The 21,040-nt window shown below is 40.7% G+C and overlaps 1 protein-coding gene across 1 annotated transcript; it reads left to right on the top strand.

Moving 5' to 3' along the window:
- The first annotated feature begins 381 nt into the window (after positions 1-381).
- Positions 382-21,011, top strand: LOC139148461 (N-acetyllactosaminide beta-1,6-N-acetylglucosaminyl-transferase-like). The gene is made up of 2 exons (XM_070719921.1): positions 382-3,058; positions 20,132-21,011. Exon 1 carries the CDS (start codon positions 829-831, stop codon positions 2,392-2,394), a length of 1,566 nt encoding a protein of 521 aa, XP_070576022.1. The 5' UTR covers positions 382-828; the 3' UTR covers positions 2,395-3,058; positions 20,132-21,011.
- Positions 21,012-21,040: the final 29 nt, after the last annotated feature.

Genomic DNA, 21,040 nt, shown 5'->3' with positions numbered 1-21,040 from the left:
ATATAAACGCTTTTTATTGTTGAACCAGGAAGAGAAACTGTAATTTACAAACGGAAGGAAGATAATGGAAAATAGTGACATATAATTGAGTTTGAACGAATCTGCACAAAACAGACCATCATATACAACCAATAAACACGAAACACAATGTTATACTTCTTGATCTGAATATTTGTTGAAATAACCGTAGTCAACAGATCTTATGATCCTATCACATTTCAGCAGACTAAAGGGCACGTGTTTAAGATGTACAGGTTTATTTTATTTAATTGGTAAGCTGTCCTGCAGTGTTGCAACACATCGCTACCAGTGTTTACTGTGACACTCTCAAACATTACCCAAAATGCAACGCAGTGTAACAGCTTGTACGTTCTTTGTAACAATCGTTCTATTATTAATCGTTATTATTGGTACGACAACGTTTCATGTAAGCGCTGTGTATATGTTGGAAATTGGTACCTAGGCAGAATACGTGGCTTATTTTCATCAACTGTAAATTTGGAAGAAATAAGGATGATTTCGACTTCAAGGATGTAAAGTTGACATTGTAAGTTTCGTTGGATGGATTCTCTTCAAAGTGTGTTCATCGTATCTCGTTGTGTACGCAGATACCAAGAACTCAAAATCTCCTGGGAGATATTTTTGTTATTTGGTACCCGTAAACTCAGTGATTCATTGGTGTTGATGCAATTATCATCCGAGATTTTCCTGTCTTTGTTTTTACGCCAGAAAGAGTTCAACTGATTTAATCTAAATCGATTGATTGGTGTGGACGCTTTAACATCCTTATTCAATCAGAAAGAACTTGACATTAACGTATCCGCTGCCATGATGCTTGTAAAAAACATGTTCCAGATTCTGATAGCAGCCAACATACTGGGATTGTTGTATTTAGTATTTTACCCGTTGCCTCACCATGACAACAAGCCGCACCCATACGGTCTACCCGGAAACCAAATTCAGAAGAGACTATGGCAAAATGTCCACGGCCTGGGACATGCGCACAACATTAGTGGATGGAACGCCAAACACCATCTCAACGACACCTATCGCGGTATGAAGCTGCATCCCATTGGTGTTAAAGCGCCGAGCTACAAAGCAAATAGTAAATCAATGAGGCAAGTTCCCCTGTATACTAATATTAGTCAAATTTGTGTCAACCTGTCGCTAGCTTCAACTGAATCAGGTTTTGTTAATTTCATACGGGATATTCGACGAAGAAACATCGCACCGGATGATGAGTTTCTCCGCTTGACCGAAAACTGTACAGAATTTAGGTCGTTGAGAGCGTATCATTCGAATGCACTCTCGTCAGAAGAAGCGGAATTTCCCGTAGCGTACGGAATATACATTTACCGATCTGCACATCAAGTTGAACAACTTCTGCGAAGTATCTACATGCCACATAATTATTATTGCCTTCATGTTGACAGAAAGTCACCAAAACTACTTCATGACGCCATCAGAGCTATCGGACAGTGCTTCAATAATGTTTTCGTGATACCCGATCCAAGTGTGATAGTTTATCGATCCATTGGCCTACTTCATGCCGAAATGAAATGTTTAGAACTACTGTCAAAAAAAGGAAGGTGGAAATACTACATTAATTTATCCGGCCAGGAGTATCCCCTGCGCACCAATCTAGAAATTGTACGATCATTAAACGCTCTGGACGGTAAAAATGACGTCTCAAGTATACCTAACGTAGTTCCATATCGACAAGAATTTGTCCACGTGATAGAGAATGGAGTCCTTGTTAAAACCGATGAGACAAGATCTTCCATCCCACCAGCGAATATTTCCCTCTATTACGGGGAAGCACACGTTATCCTAAGTCGCGACTTCGTTGACTTCGTACTCACCGACGAGAAGGCTGGTATTCTTCTGAGTTGGCTGAAAGGTAGTGACACCCCCGAGGAACACTTCTATTCAACTTTAAATCGATTACCACAAGCCCCTGGTGGAGAGACGCGTGACAGCATGTCCATGGCACGGGCTAAAATGTGGGACGACGGAACCAGTGACAGGAGTGGGAATATTCGTTGCCATGGAAAATACATCCACGATATCTGTATCCTCACAACAGCTGACCTGCCATGGTTGCTAAGGCAACCTTTCCTGTTCGCAAACAAATTTCACGTGACTTATGATCCCCTGGTGATAGATTGCCTGCAGGAAATCATTGGTCACAGATCTTTACACGATTCACCAGTGGACGTGAAAATATACAGTGAATATCGCCACACACCATCCATTGGAAATTGCCTTGACGTGAATGACGTGTCCTTCAACCCGAACTCTCTTTTCAGAATAACCCGATGTGCACTTGAATATGCTAACAGTCACTTTCCAAACATCATGGAACAAATGATGAAATACAGTCGTCATCTTTAATTATCTACAGAACTTTTAAGTGACCATTCAAATGCAACGTAAAATTTACAATGAACGTTCTAAAATCGCGGACTTTGCAAAAGAAAGACCCGTTTACACATATTTTAAGACTGAAAGACACTGAAAAAAATTTAATAGGTCTTTTAGTCACCTTTGAAAGGTGAAGGAAAAGTCCGAAAAAGGTAAGAATACACGCCTGGACCCTAAGGCTGGATTTGACTCATTCGGATGGCCTGATATGCTCAAACCATGTCTGATTTGTCATAATTTTTACCATAATTTTTACCAAAATCAGAGTATGTCCTCTATATTTGTCTTCAAAGACGATACACCGCAAAAGTTTTCAGACTTTATAGAATGTGAAAACGTCCACTTTCCGAGTCTGACGATATTTTTAAAGACACTTTCAAAGGAAAAGCTAAAAAGGGTTAAGAAGTCTGCATCAATAGTGTGGTACGTAATTGAGAAAGTGATCTGTAAGTCTGTACATGTGTGTTGGGTTGGAAGGTTAGATAGGTAGGTAGGTATCTGTAAGTGTACGTGCATACCTGTATGACATCTATTTAGTTGTTTTACCACCATTTAGTGGCCGCTATACTCCCGCTAACAATAGCTGGATGACATTCAGATGGCCATTCATGGAAATCAATTTCAAGTAATTTAAGTAGTAAAGTAAACGTGGACAACTGGGATTAAGTAAGATTTTACCACCCATTTTATTCATTTATCTACATGAAGCGAAGGAAAAATTAACCATCCATGTAACTAAAGTATAACCCTGACCTATATACAACTCACGCACGCGCAGCAGTGCATTGTCCTGAACTAAGCAGGGAAATTCCCTTCTGAGCATGTTTATACACGTTCCGAAGGTGTACGGGAAATTCGTGTGAGTCATCACCATCAAACTAGCCTATATAAAGGAGCCCCGTTGTCAGTCCGGCCGGCCGGTCGCGGAGTCTAGCTGATGTTGAACACGAAGTTCCTATCGGGGCGAACTAACTTTCATATCCATTCAATCCATAATATCGTAGATATCGCTCCAGCGGCGGACTAAATCCTTCTTGTTTTTGAATTTCTAGCGCCTGATGAAATATGTCCTGAATAAGTTCTGACCCCGGAGCCTCCTCGTTCCGAAGGGTTGCACCTTTTTCTTGTATTTGTGTAAGCAGCTGTTTATATTGAACATAATAATGTTTATATTTCTCTCGTCTCTTTGCTACACCAGTTTTCCCTTGTATCACATCAATAACAACACCTGGTATAGGAGTTAAGGCTAACAGTACCGGAACTGTTGGAATTGCTGCTATTACAGCAGAGCTTACAAGAATTCCCTTAGTAATATTAAGAGCCATATCAATTCGACCCATTAATTTATAACTGCGACGATATGCAGCGCTAGTTCTTTCGATATAGTCGGCCAATTGTTCAACGCTTTCAACAACTGAGATGTGCATTTTTTACTGTATATGTAAGGGATGATAAAAAATAATTGTAGTAATATAGAAAGACAATATGGCAGAAGGAGGAGAAGAAAATATACCACTCCAGGATTTCGATGAATCATATTTGAATGATGACGATGTTACTGCTGCTGAAACATCTTTTACCGATGATACTTTTGCAAACCCAGATCCTTCAGTGGATAGCCCACAGGTGGATATTTTAATTAAACAGAGAAGAAAACTTACAGAAAATATGGCTGAAGGACCTTAGACAAATATAGGATTACTAATCCGGATGCACGAACCGAATTGATTTTATATGCAAAGATTGAAGGTGGTGAACTGTATTATAAAGACATCAGAGTTACAATGGATAAAGGAAGTAGATTTTTAGAGAAATCCACATTAAGGGGGAGAAAAGGAGGACCTGAATTTATAAATAAAGTATACACATGGAGTGGAGTCGAATATCACTCAAGCGCAGAGCCCGAAAATGTGAGTCGTGAATTGCATTCTGAAGATGTGATAACCGATAAAATACCGGCTGAGAAGATGACGCCAGAAGACATGGGTATATACAAAGATAAACTGACAGAGTTACGGCGAGATGCTTCTGGTAATGCAGATAAAATAAAGCTTTTGAAAATAAAATCGACCAATGGAACAATCTAAACCCTGAATATAGAGCTTTTGTTGATGAATTAAAGATGGCAAATATGCGTCTTGATGAGCTTTACAGTGAAAGAGAAAATCTGTTAGAGCAGACAGAACTTACACCCGAACTCAGAACAAGACTAGCTAAAATTGATGATCGAATTGAAGTACAACTTGATATGATCAGTGGGGCACGTGAAAGACTGGCGTCGACTAGGTCTCTTCGTGATGTAATTTCCGATCCAGAATTGTCACTGAGACTGAAGCTGACAGAGTTATTTAAACGAAATGGTATAACAATCGCTGCAATACTGACTGCCCTTGGAATGACAATATCAACAATTGCCCTGGCTGTGACTAGAGGAGGAGGGGGAGGAGGAGGGGGAGCAGGGGGAGGAACTGGCGGGTCTGGTTCAGGTCCGCCCAAAGTATATACAAAAGCGAAAGAAATTGTAAAGCAATTTGGCGAATGGTTAAAAACCTTGGCCGCAAAAAGTGCTGCTGCAATACCAGGTTTAATCGGTTCCCTCGTCAGTTTTCTATTAAAAACAGCAGGATCGGTGGTCGGATTTGTTGGAGAACAGCTATGGATATTTTTAACTGGATTAACATTAGTCATTATAAATAAAATTATGTATTAATATATGACACTCCCTACGGCATCAACATGTTTGGTGAAAAGAATATTGCAAAGTTTCTTTCTAAAAATAAAGACCTGTTTGGTTTCTCTGTCGAATTGGAATGGTGCAAACTCCGACGAGTAAATCGACATATACTTCGAGCAAATCCAGGTGTCCGACTCAAAGATGATAATCTATATCATAACATTTTAGCTTTCGTGAAGGAATGTCAAAAGACTAACTTCTTTAAGCGACTAGAATTCATAGCTGTATTCCAGGATACTGAGGATGACCAAGAGGCTCATCATCTCCAAGAATATTGGGTTCTTCGATTGATTCGCGACACAGGCAATCGATTTATCTTTCAGTCAGACGGAAATATTTACGTAAAGATGTGATTTTTTCTTCTTAAGTCATTATATACACGAAGTGAAATGTAAGATGTGATTTATTTTCTTTTTTTTCTTCTACTATATACATTACACGAAAAATGGGGTACGATAGAACATTATCACCGACTTTCACCAACCGAATACCGAATGGAACGAAGTCAGAAAGAACTCATCACGTGATTGCTCATAATCCAAGTGAGGCAGATCCAGGCCAGACACTTATCATACGATGTCCGAAGTTAGAAAGCGGAGTACTCTTAGTTCCAGATACTTTCGACCTGGTTTTTGATCTCGAAGTAACGGGAGGTGGAACTACCCGTGTAGTACAAATGTTGCAAAAATTTGGTGGAGCGTATGAAACTCACATTTGAGGGTCAGACACTTTTCGATTTGAATAAATATAACCTTATTGAATGTTATCGCGATCTCTTCAAACATAAAAGGAGAGAACGAACATGACACTGTATGGAATTCAGAACGAAAATCTAAGAAATTAAGAAGCGGTTCGACCGATGCAGATGCTGCCGTCGTGGGCGATAAGTTACTTTTCGACACATATAAAACAAAATATGCTATTCGTCTCACTCACCCCCTCATAACAGGCCATGGAGTTGCATATCCATCAGCGTTAGGGAGTCATATCGAATGGGAAATTACGTTGGCACCCGCCCCCCAATTACTTGTCAGTAATCAGTTTATTACAACCAATTATAAATTAAAAAACATTCAAATGGAATACGAGACAATTTCTGACCTCAAACTCGCGGGGTCAACTGCTGGTTATTACAACAGTGGAAAAAGTTACCTTTACGAGCATATACATTATTTTAGAACAATCCCATTCAAAGAATCGGACACGGTTATCAATGAAAATATAAATGTACCACGACGTAGCATTAGAGGTATCGCTATACTCTTCACTAAAAATCAGAATCAGTCAGAACTGAACAGTGAACTTTTCTTTAACCCATCCATTGAATCTGTGTCTGTAATGATTGAAGGCATTGCAAATAAAGTGTACGCTCAGAAGATGATACCAAGACAATTTTGGCGAGAGGTGCGACGGTATTTTGCTGAAGATAAAGATTGGTGTGAAATTGATATAGATGAGGCCGATTATTTGAAGAATAAATTCTGTCTGTTTATCGATCTGCGTAGTTTTAAAGATATTGAGTTTCATGGAAATGGTTTAAAAGTAATGAACACAAAGGACGGAATTCAACTTGAGATCCTGAAGAAAGATACCGCGTGGGGTGGCGATGACGCTCACAATGATAATATATTTGCCCACATTTATGTTATCAGTGATGCCCTAGTCTCTATGAAAATAGTAGATTAATGTCTTTACAATTTTAAACCGTAACCATGACCCGTCGTCCGTCCTATCGGCCATGTTTCTGCCAGCCATTCACCCGTGTCTGGATTGTATAGCTGCACACGTTTGATATCATTTGGCGCCATCATGATTTTACTACGCTTTTCACTACGGATTTCTCCAGCCTTTTTCCGTACAAACTGTACAAATTGTGCCGGCTCGGGCTTCTTCCCAGTTTCAAATAGATCTTTATAATCTTCAAAGTTCAAATGTTTTCTAACACAAACATCTTTAACCCCTTTATTTTTTTTCGTCTCGGAAACGGGAGTTCGAAAAGCATACACTTTCGAGCGTATGCCGACAAAATCAAGAATAGGTTCACCATTCAACTCATCTTTAAATTTACCTATCACTTTTTTTATTAATCTTCGGAAAGTTGGGGGTCACCATGGGCCCACTCATCCCACTAGTATCATATATAGACTTCTCACCATTCTTTTCCACATCTTCTCGGGACTATATCATTGAAAGTTACGTCCGGGGAGGCGTTCGGTATCGGCACACTGTAAACAAAACTGTCAGTATCCATGTAGGCTAATCGTATTCCAGGGAACTTACCCGAAAGTAATTATAATGCGTCTCATACATAAGCAGCTTAGAAAGTTCCAGTACTGCGGCGCCGATGAAAACTGGTTTTACATATTTATGCTCATCCGTTTTCAGTTCCAGTAGAGCACTGTCGCAGGAATCACCATCCTCTTCGGAAGTTATGAAAGTTATATGTTTCATCTTTGGATTATACTTCTGAATCTTTTTACGTCCACTATCCGTGCCGTTCCAGTCCGAAACAAATTTAAAGTCTCTGTACTTTCGAACATCTTCTATTGTCTTACCGAACATTGCATTATTCATCAGCTTATAGAAATTCTTTTCAAAATCTGTCCTCCCCTTTGCCCTCATTTTAGTGTTAAAGTCTATATATTTCGCGAGACATGGAGCTTCATCGAAAGCAAGCACCCGATAAATCTTTTTCAATCTCATTCCCATCCGAAGATAGAATTCCAGCAACTTGTAGTGTAAGACATAGGACTCTCTATCCATCACACTTGTAATCAGTCGACCGCCCTGCCTCGGAAATTCATAGTGATGTGGCGCTAATGGCAAATCGCTGTGTTCTTCATGTAATTCGACCGGATATTCTAAGTCTACTTCTAGAAAACTTGGTGGAAAGGTGGAACCGGGTCCCCACCCTCCAAGCCTGCTCCGCATTCTAACCATTCTTCCATCGTCATCCAATGAAGTCCGCCCGTGGGCATTGGTTGACTCATTGCCCAGCCGTAGAGATTGTTTGCATCGAGATATTTTATTTCGGTCACTGGCTTCTCTGGATCGTAATTCCCGCCAGTGGCGCCGGCCGCAGGATGATTTGTCTGTAAATAATGAATATTACACTGGCTGATACCGCCTCGAATCCCCCTCTGTACGAAATTCATCTGCTCAGCATCTTGAATGAGCCCAAATTTATTACCTGTGTAAAGTAACATAGCATCCCATGTCAAGCCAGGCGCTGACATGTAATGGGCCGGATCTAACTTATATGCTTCTAAACATGTGTCGCGAAAATTTTCGAATATATTAGCAAGAAGGAGAACATCCGTCTCACAATAGAATTCCATATAATCACGAATCGTCTTACATCCAACTTCGTCCCATACTCTTAATGCATGTTCGTAATCAGACTCAGAAATCCCCTCTTCCGTCAATTCGCTATAAAATTCCCCCCTCTCCGGGAGCTGGTTCTCTCCCAGTCTGTCAACCGAGTCTAAATATTCGTAGGGGAAGAAACCTTTCGCCCTTTGAATGTCCGGGTACGAAAGTGGCGCCGCCGTCCACCCCTGGGTCTCCGGCACAGTTTTTGCCAACTTCGCCAATGACCCCATCATCAGCTGAGCACTGTCCATAAACTTTATAGAAAAGAAACGTCTCTTTATCTCCCTCTTCCCTCCGGCAACAACAATTGAGGCGTGAAAAATAAATGTTTTCGAGAGACCCATAATTCCTCCATTGCTCATCTTAGCTATAATTTTAGGCTCTGGTCCGGAACCCCCATCATCTCCTTCGGTAACGATTTCATGTAATTCTTTCAAAATAAAAGAACCATCGTATCCCTTGAGGTTGTGAAAGTAGATAGGAATGGTTCTCGACGGCCGGCATCCTTCGCAATAGAAGGTCGCCTCCTCCTTCACTACTCGGTATCCTGCCGGCTCTCCACATGCAATACAGACTGGATCACATCCGTCGCGCCGGTAATTAGAAGGATCCCTCATCGGTATTATTTTCCAATAATACGATTTAGAATAATACTCGGCCCGTTCTTTCATATCCTTTAGAAAGTCTGTAACACAGGAGAGACCTGTGAATGTTCTTTTACCATAAACAGTGGGTCGGCCCGGGCCTCGTTCCGAAGGGCCCCCCCACCCCCGTTCCACCATAACATACGAAAGACAAATTGGAATGTGTCGGCCGGTCCCCTTCTCAATAATTGCCTCAGTATCTGCATAGACGACGTAGGGAGAAGGAACCTTCTTCCGATGTCCTTCAAATTGACACACTTCCTTAGGAAAATCTGGCTGGGCAGTGTCTGTTCCACAGTATACCTGATGTTTTTCTAATTCTTCTGTTGACTTAAAACCTCTTTTACAAACCATACAAATACACTTCCGTCTGCGCTCATTCTTTCGATTAGTACGAGAATTACGAAGGCGATTTTCCGCAGTAATTGGTACGAAGTGAGAACGGCCGCCGTCTTCGCCAACTATCAGTAAGATATTTGCTATTTGATTCCTATCACCTTCGGAACGGGCTTCACCTTCCGTTCCGTCAGGGGCTCCGCCAGGGGCACTATATAACACAGTTATGTCGGACGGGGGAGCGGGATCATTTTCGTAGATCTGAAATACTTGAAGTTTGATGCCTGGATTTTGCTGCTCGAAGCGCCTGAATACAGTCAGATCGGCGGGCGTGGGCGTGGGAATACCTTCCCAACAGTAGTCAGCCATAAATGGGGCGTACGTATTCCATTTTCTCCTTACCTGACCACATTTCTTTTCACGAAACTCGGGTCGGCCAACTTTAAACTTGCTACAATGGCGTATTGAAAACAGTTCTCGCTGCCCGAAGGTAGCACCAGATCGCTCACACAATGCTTATTTTTTAACCATCTGGGAAGTTGGACTGCGCCAGCCCCCGGGCCAGCCCCGAGTAAAACTCTACTAGAATTACTTCAAAATTAAGTATCTCCTCGAGAACGAGACCAGAACCCTCAACATTTTCAATTGTATCAGCATACGATCGTAGCGATCTATTAATTGTTGCCCCACATCCGATCCCGATCCTCTTACATCTTTTGTGTATGTATCATTTAATTAACATACAATGAACGCGGTTGTGTATTACCAGTTTCGGATCCGATAATTTGACTTCCATTTCGGTAAAAACAGAGTACATCTTTCGTTCCGAATGGACCATACCTTCAATATCCACCAGCTCCCCGATATCCTTGACTCGCTTGACTTCAGGAAATTCTTTTCGTAAAACTGCTCCCTTGAATGCTGTATGTAATCGACGGGCCATAATAATCTTTATGATATATACTATCCTAAAAATTTTTAAAATGAAAAAATAATTATTCTATGATAGGTCATCAAAATCCACTATAATATTTTTGGCAGCATTTATTTGTTTATATATCTCGCCTAATCTTTCTAAGTCGACTAGTTCTTCCACATCTTGAATTTCTGGTTTATTAGGCGCAGCACAAAATATTAATCTCTCAACAGTGAAAGAAAGAGCACGCTTACTTAAGCGCGGTTTAAATGCTAAGAATTCTATCTTACTACCTTTTCGGATATTACGAGGTACAATAGCAGGATTTTCTCGGACTGGTAGTAACGGACTCACTGTTTTAAAACCGCAGTCAATTTCTTGAACCATATCAATACATGTAGCGAAATCGTGAGCCCCTCTCCCTCTCCCTCTTTTAAACTGAAATTTAAAATACCTCATGCCCGGCTGTGCCTCGCTCCCTCGCTTCTGATACACTTTAGATGGATTGTAAAATCCAGTAGTATTCTTGGAGTGAGCGGCCAGGCTTAGAGCATAACTTTTAGCAGTAGATGCATCGAAACTTTCACCTAGGGTACGGAATATTATTAAATCAGTAAACTTTTGAAGACTCAGTTGCCAACTGACACACACCCCATCACATGTAGCTGGATCTCCTCCCGAACCATATTTAGGTCCGATGTTGAAAACTACTTCTAGCTCACTGTCTACGTATATGAAAGGATCTACATATTCACCAAATACTAATTTGCCTCCATCATCAATTTTGATGTTTTCTCCGGTTTCAAGTATTTTTATTGCATCTGAAATAGAAAGGATTGTCATTGTCTTATAGTATATATCTTAATAAAAAAAATTTAAAAAAATTTCTATGATATAGTATCCCAAAATGTCATACATATTCATAAATGGACCAACTGGAAGTGGTAAGAGTTACGATGCAATAAATTTGGATCCGTATCACGTACCAGAATTTGACACTAGTTTTTCCAGCAACATTGCCGACTTTTATAATGGGCGCTCCCCCGTTTCGATTGCCGATTTCAGAAACAGTTTATAGAACATACGCTTAGTTTACAATGTCAGGCTGGGAGGAGGAGGGAGGAGGTTTCCTCCTCCCCCCTCCCTTCAGAACAATACATTATTTGTGACTCTTCCATAATTCAACATCTGACTTTTTCTCGAATCCGGGGCGTTTCCACGGAGTCGGAAGAAAAAAAGATTGTTTCTAGAGCATTTGACCATTTACACAGTTTCATTATCATATTCAAAGATATGCCTTGGGATTATTGCAGGCGGAATGTGTTGACTCGAGCCAGGTCGTACGAAATCACCGTACCGCCTTAGAAGAACTAGAAGAGATTCACAATAAGTTCAAACAGACTTTCTTAGAAATTTGCCACGACTATAGGCTTCCATGTTTGGTAATTCGGAACGCTCTTACCCCCCTCGTTCTCAAGAATATACTTAATCCAACAATTGATACCGAGACAGTCGGACCAGTAGAATATCCACGAGCTTTTGACTTTGGAATTGCATGGAGCGGCGGCAGCCAGGGATTTTTAATAGACGGTTTCAAGGAGGAGGAACTTGAAAAAGCGTACTTCCCACCTGGTCAAGAACAACTAGAACACCTCGAGTCTCACTCAAGAACCTACACAAACTTCTTAACGCTTGTGAATCTGTGTGTGCTTATAATGCTTCGTTTGACCTACGAGCACTTGACATTATGAAACCCTACGGTTCTGTAACACCGGACTTTGAAGTTACTTGTCTATGGCTCATGTCAGTTGTGTACATTATACTTCAACCAGAACTTATCGATAAAGCTGAAAAAGGGGGACTCGAAAGAACGGACTGTGGTAACATGAGAAGTCGTTTTGAAGATCTTGCTAACTTAATATGTTCAGGAACTGAGGGGCCCCCACCTCATCCACATACGGCCGAAAAAGATGCAGTAAGTGAACATTACTTACGACAGTACATGATAAATACTTGGCCAGGTGGGGGGTGGAAGTGGGGTGGTAAACTGACACTTTCGGCTTTCAGAAATTAAGACTTTTTCCATGGTACTTATTGAATAACTTTCGTAAATACTTACGTTAGTACTACGTAGTACTTGACAAGTACATGACAGAACTTACGAAGTACTTACAAGTACCATGGACAGGAACTTACGAAGTACTTACGTAGTACCAGCACAGGAACTTACGAAGTTCTAATAACATTTTCCTCCGGCTCCCAACTATTGAAACTTTCTGGATAACCTTTCCATTTTATCAGATAATATTTCTTTCCTCTAATTTTTTTCGTCTTCAAAATTCGTTCTACTCTGTACAGCTCGTCAGCACCACGTTCTGAAGGTGCGCTCTGAAGTTCATCGGAGTAGAAAGTGCCAAGTATTTCCTCTCCATTCAGATCTTTTATTTTGTAAACTGGTGGCGTTCCCAAGCCAGCTGCGTACACAACTTTTGAAACCACGAAAATCTCCTCTGTCCAATTTGGTAAATACCCTTTCTTAAAAGTGGTCTTGTATTTTGTAATTCGGACTCGTTCTCCCGGCTTGAATTCAGGGTTGGCTCCCCGGCTGCCAACTCAGGACCGAATAGTGTATAAAATGCCTGCCAATCGTTCTCCTCTGTTACGTCCCTGGGTTTCATTTGATACTTCCGTGTACGGTGTTATTGTAATTCTCAAGAAGGTGGGTAGAATGGGGAGCCAGGAACGTGTCTGTTTATATGTAAAGTATTTCCACATCATCGTCTTGAGGGTCCGATTAAAACGTTCAACGACGCTAGCTTTTTTGTCACTGTAGGTGTGAAACCAATGAATGCCTGACTCCTGGAGCCACCCCTGCATTTTCTGATTAGTAAATTCCCGCCCCTCATCTGTCTGAAGTTTGTCGGGCCTTCTCCCAGATTTCTTAATCACGTCTTGTAGCGCCTGTAACGTATCATCAGCCGTTTTTGACTGTATCGGCCTGGCCCATGCATATTTGCTGAGCACATCGATTACTGTTAGCATGTATCGAATGTTACGATTCTCTTTTGCGAATGCTGCAGGGAATTCCACAAGGTCTGCTTGCCACTGTGAGTCTATCGATGTTACAAAAACGCGTCGGCCGCCCGTAGCATGAGAACGAGGTACCGGTTTATGTAGATTATAAGTTAGCTGAGTTTTTAACCAGTCCTTCACCTCTTTCTTAGTAACGTGGAGTCCGCTGGCCCGTGCTGCGTCATATAATTTTTGTACACCTCCAAAACCAGTTTTCGGGTTGTAATATAATTCTCTAAGAGTGCCTTCGGCGGAGCCTTCGGCTTCAGCTTCCATAATTGCTATATTATACGAATAATTTTATGTCGTACGGATTCCGTAAACGAAATACTAGTTTACTGAATGGCCTACTTTTCAATTGCTTGATTAGGCCCACGGCTTCCCGTTCTGACACCTCCATTCCATATTCTTTTATAATACTTTTGTTGTCTATCTTGTTCGGTGTGTAAAATAGTACTAACATCTGTATGTTTTCCCTGAATGGTTTACTAATACTAGTATATTGTTGAGTCAGAACCCAGACAGATAATCCGTCGTGCCTTGCGCTGAAACCAAGTTGGACTAAAACGTTACTGCGCTTCTTCATATCTTTGGACGAGGCGCAGTCATCGAGGATTATTAAAGTGTTCGTTCCAGCCCATTCTTTATGTACGTAGGTTAATGTATCATCCACTGCATCGAGTCCGACTGGAAATATAAACACATTATCATCGGTGAAAATGAATCTTCTATTATACGCTTTATTATTCATGAATGTTGGGCAAATGAATATCACATATTCGAATTTCCTTAAGTACGGACCGGTGAGGAGGTCCAACATAAATTCTGTTTTGCCAGAATATGTCGGTCCAGTTATAATCATGTTGAATGGTGGGGTTACGTATATTGACATTTCCTCTGGATCTATATACTGTAAATTAATGAATCTCTTCTAGTTCTTTTAAGTTACTGGTTCGAGTTAGATGAAACCCAGTCACATCGACAGCATCTGAATGAACTATATAGTTAGTGACTTTATTCCAGTACCTACAATAGTAATGAATATTGCTAAAGATAACAAACCAATTTTACCATATTCGTGAATAGGGTCTACGCTGGTCGTAGATGCTGCCCGTTCCGGGGAGGGGAGGGGAGGGGACCGAATCCGAGTCGTGTCATTGTGAGGTGGTGGTGATCCTCCGGGCTCGTCTTGCCACTTCACGGGATCCCCCCCCTCCTCCCCTCCTTCCATCTCATGTATAGCACTTTCTCGAACTTCCGTGTTTATATCACCGTTCACCCCGAAGGACATAGATTCTGTAGCGTATTGCAATTCATTATTATAACCTGAGATCGCCGGGCCCGAAAGAATGACCATTTCAGACGGTAAGAGAAGTAAATTTGGTGAGACTGCCATATCAAGTTTGACGCCAGTATTCATTATTGTGTCTTGATATCGCCTATAACTAATTACTTTGTCGGTATTACGAATTTCATCTTCGAGGAGAACGCCGAATTCTTTTCGGACTTGCTGTGCACTGCCAGTATCGCCCACAATGGTACTGCGAATATTTGCTTGTGCGCCGAGTATGCAATATACGTAGGCTTCAAGGCTTTCGTTTAGGCGGGCTAGGCCAGCCTTTGTTAGTCCCGAGTCTCCCTTCAGAGGAATGAAACTATTGTATTGTCCCTCCGATCCATCATTTCGGAAGAAATAGTAGTGCGGTCGTTCTTTGTCGGACAGTACATGTTTTTTCTTTCCAAAAATTGTATGTGTATAGAAAACGCCTCCGTCGGCGGAGAGGAAAAAGTCATGACCGTTGTATATCGCTTTTGGCTGTCTAACGGGACCACGATTAGTGTAATATTCATAACCATAACCAAGACCTTTATTTTGACCTTTTCGATATCGAAAGTCGGACTTCGTTGGACTTATATTTCCAAATTCTGTACATAGAAGTTCATATTGGACGAGATTGTACGGATTGTCGCCCGCTTTGAAGTGGGGGTATCGTCTGGAAGTGCAACGCCCATTTCATGAAGGATCCTACGTATTGTAAAATATACATGGAAACGGCAGAATGATCGTATTTGCGGAGGAAATTTCTTATCGAAGAGATGGGCGAATGATATACCACAACCAGTAGTGCTGCACCATACAGCGAAATTCAGTTGCTGGTCCCAATATTTCATGTTTGGACCGCCCAGCCAGACATTACTTTCTTTCGCTGATCGATGAGTGATTACGTTATCTTTAAATATATCCCGTGGATGAAAAGTAAATTTATCTGTCGGTGTTACATATATTTCTAAGTCCATGAGAATAGGTTTTATTCCCCCGTCCGGTTTGGAAGGAATATCAGCATGCTGTACTGTCGGTACGCTCGTCTTATTCAATTGAAAAGCAACTGGGAATAAGTCTGTACTCATGATTCGTGTTTCTATATACAGATAGATTTTAATGGAGGAGAATTTTCCATACTTCGGAATTGTACTAACATTCCAGACCATGTTAATATTATATTTCGGATTCAGGTTTAAACGAATTTTTTATTTTTTACTAAGAATAGATAACATACTGCAAACAATGGAGAATTTAATAAAGTCATCGGCAGCGGCAAATACGACAGCGCCCTACCGGAACGGTTCCGAAGGGGCTTCGGCGCCTTCAGCGCCTTCGGACAATAATCGATCCATAATAGAGACGAAACGTGAAAAAATACTCTGTGTCATCGCAAGTGGTCAAAGCAAGTTATTTTTTGGTAAGGAGATTACAGTTAGAGAAGTGGAAACGTGGAAAGATGAATTCATAACACGAGCCTTTAAAGTCTATGAAGCGAAATACAGTTCTCTTATAAGTGATACCATCACTCAAAGTTTCATAGATCTAGGAGCCCGTGCAATAAGTCAGGTAGTTCCAATCGATGACCGAGATAACTATGCCACTGATCTTAAAAAGGATTTTATTCTAAACAGTGAAATAAAACGATTATCAGGACGGATAGCCTACACATGGGGGCCCGTGATTGCTCTAATTTCCACCGGTTTAATTACGGGTAAACATTTAAATTTTAAAAAAATCGGGTTTAATATAGTACCTGAAATAAATGGATTCAACTTCGCCGACTCAGCAAACGGCTCCGCCAGGGACTCCGTCAGAATCCCCGCCGACGGAGCCCACACCGCAAACGGAAACAACGACTCTACCACCGACACAGCGCAACATAGAGAAAGTGTCGTTACCGACGAAGCATCCAGGGAGAGTTGCTGCGGGCAAGAAATTAGCGGAATGGAACAGGAAAAACAAGGAGAAGAAACTAAAAGCAATGGAGGGGGAGGGAGGGGGGAGCGATGCGGTAGCAGACCTACCGCCTACAATGAAAGAACAGTGTGATAATAATTCACGCTGGTATAATAAATGTTATCTTGTTTTAGGAATTGTGGGAGTTTCATTGACTGCATTAGGACTATATTGGGGGCGTGCTCGACATATTTGTCCCATTCGGAAAGATCCTCCCCAGAAAGCGAAAAAAACAGAGCACGTAGCAGCTCCCTCCGGAACAGTTCCGACGGGGGAGGGGGAGGGAGAGGGAGGACCCAGCTCCTCTACATTGTATGAGATGGATTAACTACCCATATTTTTTATTTTTATTTTTTATTTTATATACTAGTCAGCAATCATGGATATTAAAACAGTTGTAAACACAATGTACGATGGTATTGTAATCGCAGGACTTGCGATGGGATATCTTATGATCTCCAGCAAATTTCTGAAAATAGAGGTTGGCGATCCAAGTCGTCCAAATTTGACTCGATTGGCAAAATTAGGCGGTGCGACTGCTGCCGCGGTAGCAACCAAAGATCTCCTTGAACAGAAAAATATTATTCCTGCAGAACCTTATACTTCGTAATGGGCACCTTCGGAATAATAATAATATTCATCGAACATTTATACTTAGTAATATATACATACAACGTACAACGATGATCATTTGGATTGAAAGTCAAACAGGTGAACCTGTTACTGTTAATTTTTACCCTTGTATTGACACGACACAGTTTACGAAGATAAGACTGCTAGAGTGCGGACTATATAATTCATGGCATAACATAACATCGACGAATAATGTAATAAAATATCAAGAAGGTGACCAACCGAAGAAGACTAAATCAATACGTCCAGGTAACTACAATATCGATACGTTAAACAAAGCAATCGGGTTGAAGCAAAAAATTAATTTTGAAAAAAATCTGCCGACAAACCACGTTCTTCTAACTTTGGCTAAAGATGTTAAAGTTTATTTCAATGCTACAGGTAGCTTCGCCAACGTCGTTGGCTTTTCAGATAAGCCAGAGGACACCCAGTTATAAAAAGTACTATGAGTCCGAAGAAAGTGGATTTCTTAACAGTCACTAAATATATAGTTCATTCAGATGTAGTCGATGTTACTGGAAATTATGTTTCATTTGGTTCGGGTGCCTCCGGAGGATACATACAGGGGAAAGTATCGAACTGTTTACAAATACTTCCCATCCGGGATACGAGAGAAATAAGTGAAAAGGTTACTTACGATTTTAAAAACGGAGCAATTTCTATGCCATTGAGAAAGGGGGAGATTACATGAATTCAATGCGTATCTGGATAACAGATCAGGATGGGAACATGATCGATTTCAATAACTGGTCAATTAGCTTTTGTATTGAATTGCTGTAGTCGTTCTGAAGCGTTCCGAAGGAGCCCCCTACCGGTGTAACCCTATCGGAAGATAAACCATCCCACGACTAATCCTCCAGCAATATAGATCATCTCATATTTCTTTTGCTCAGGGCTGGGTTGATAATAATCTGAGAATTGCGCTAACGCTTGCGCTGGACTGACGTAGAGTTGCTTTGCACCGCTTCTGCTTCTTCCAGGATTTCTGCATCTGTATCTCTTAATTCTGCCGCAGCATGTGCATCCTTTGCCTGATTTTCTCTTTCCCAGTCAGCCTGGAGTAATCTTTTTTCTGACCAGACGTTGCGATCATGTTCAAATTTTTCTAATGCTTTATCATGTCGAACTTTCTCTTCAATAAGAGCCTCACCATTCCCAGAAAGCTTTTGTCCGATAATATTTCCTCCTGTGAATGTCGTTGCATTTAATACAGCACCGAGAACTGTCATTCCTATTGCTGAAGCCATGACTGTGTATTGTATATTACAAGGTATTATTTTAATTTTCACTGTATATAGGTCCCTACGGAGTATGTCTGATCCAGTGGCTTCGGTCTAGGTACAATTCGTATGCAAAATCTTGAGCTTGAAGATCTGAGTGATGTTAAAGTTAACAATAATACTAAGATGGCTGCTAATCATAATAAGGATTACGTCCTTCGTTATAAAGACCGCGAAAAATATTTCGTTTTAGCCAATGCCGCGGCGCCACCCCACGAGCATGCTGTAGAATTTTCCGAACTTAAAGACATTGATGAAACTGTAATTGACGCCACAAAGGCTTCGAATGATTCTACTCCTTTTGCTCTGACATGGGATTCGGCTAGTCAGAAATTCATGCCTTATAATGTGCCGCGTAACATCTTAGATATATTGGATAGTGAAATTGCAGGAGGTGTTGCTGAACCACCAGGAACTCCGAATGTGATTTATTTTGATAGCAATGTAAACAAATATAAATTGTTAGATTTTCGTAGTTGGCTTACTCCTACAAATCCATACATTGCACTTCTTGGTATACCAATTCATCTTAAAATTAGTCCTCTTAATACAATAATGAAGGCAGATAATACACTAAGAAGGTGGATAAACGAGGGGGAGAATTATTGCTCGTATACAGCTAGCGGAGTTCCAGTTAGATTATTTTGGGACACAACTTTAAAGAAACTGGGTCTTAAAAGTGTCGGTGATGAGGCAGCTGTTCTCACTTTACAGACAGTAAATCAACAGATGACAGACAATATGAAAATACTTCAACATGGTACAGTTCTCATTAGATGTGTAAAGTTAGCTACTGGAGATGAATTTGACGATTTGGTTGGATATTATGCTATGAAACAGATAACAGAACAACTTGTGATATTATCATAAGTATTGATAAAGATCGGGGAGGGGAAATGAGTATTGAATGTTTTGTTGGTGGGAATAGAATAGAGAACGACTTAGGAACTACATTTGTACGTAGAGATAAAAGAGTGAACACTTTAGATATCAGTACCATTCATCTGAAACGTCTCATATTATTTGAAGTAATGGTCTTCCGTCACATTTTAAGTTCAGAGGAAATTACTAAAATTTTATCTATCAGGTGAACAAGTTCGCACCGATAGGAACTTCGTGTTCAACATCAGCTAGACTCCGCGACCGACCGGCCGGACTGACAACGGGGGTCCTTTATATAGGCTAGTTTGATGGTGATGACTCACACGGAATTTCCCGTACACCTTCGGAACGTGTATAAACATGCTCAGAAGGGAATTTCCCTGCTTAGTTCAGGACAATGCACTGCTGCGCGTGCGTGAGTTCGTATATAGGTCAGGGTTATACTTTAGTTACATGGATGGTTAATTTTTCCTTCGCTTCATGTAGATAAATGAATAAAATGGGTGTAAAATTCTTACTTAATCCCAGTTGTCCACGTTTACTTTACTACTAATTAATGTTACAGTATTTGTAAATCAAGCGAAGTCGAATGTTTATTCATGAACAGCATCAAAACACGTTACCGGAATCGATTAACTCCTAACATGACGGAGAAGGGAAGTAGAATCGATCAAAGACATCTACTTTACATTCTGATAACGAAATACTCTGAGAAAAATGGTTTCCTTTAGCGGACTTTCGGTAAAAGTGTAGACAAAATTGTGGATTAAGCCCTACAATTGGTTTCCTGCTAACTTCAAGACACACTTTGCTAAACCATGCAGAAAACCGAGTCAAGTGATAGGATTGTCTACACACTACTGCATAACATTATATTGATGAATGTGTGCAAAATATTACAACTTTGACCAGTATTATCTTGTTTTGAAATTTATTACAAAAATTAAATATTGTTGGAAAACAAATAGTTTGTGTTTCCAGAAAATGTATGTCCAATTAGGTACAAAGGTAAAGCCATATGCTCGGCAGGACCAATGTAAGTTTTTAATGCGTGTTTAAAAAGTTGTGTTGAATTTGCGGATCAGATGCTGACAAAGCTGTCTGCAGAGAGATGCATCACTGCAATCATGATACAGACTCTGACCTTCAGAAAAGTTCAGCTATAAATAACCATTGTCAGAGGTACGGTGTTGTCTTGAATTGTGAAATAAGCTCCGTGAAAGCGGCCACTGTCTATGGTAGCACTGGTGACGTTGTTTATATATCTCATCGATCTCTCTCAAAACCAGTCTCTCCTTCTCAATTAAAATTACATAATTCAAAGTTTAATTATTTCTAATCTTTGCAATTCTATCAAATATGCTGACAAATAAGATGCCGACATGCAAATGTCTCGCGATCTTACTTAAAATGAGAAAATAAACAATCGTAAAGTGTCTGCTGGTTGTCTGTTGGTGTCACTCTTCG

Source organism: Ptychodera flava, chromosome 13 (genome assembly GCF_041260155.1).
Source record: "Ptychodera flava strain L36383 chromosome 13, AS_Pfla_20210202, whole genome shotgun sequence".
Taxonomy (NCBI): Eukaryota; Metazoa; Hemichordata; class Enteropneusta; family Ptychoderidae; genus Ptychodera; species Ptychodera flava.
This window is presented reverse-complemented; position numbering and strand designations above follow the sequence as displayed.

Coding starts and splice junctions, on each gene's coding strand:
- LOC139148461 (XM_070719921.1), top strand. CDS start 829: ATGATGCTTGTAAAAAACATGTTCCAGATTCTGATAGCAGCCAACATA.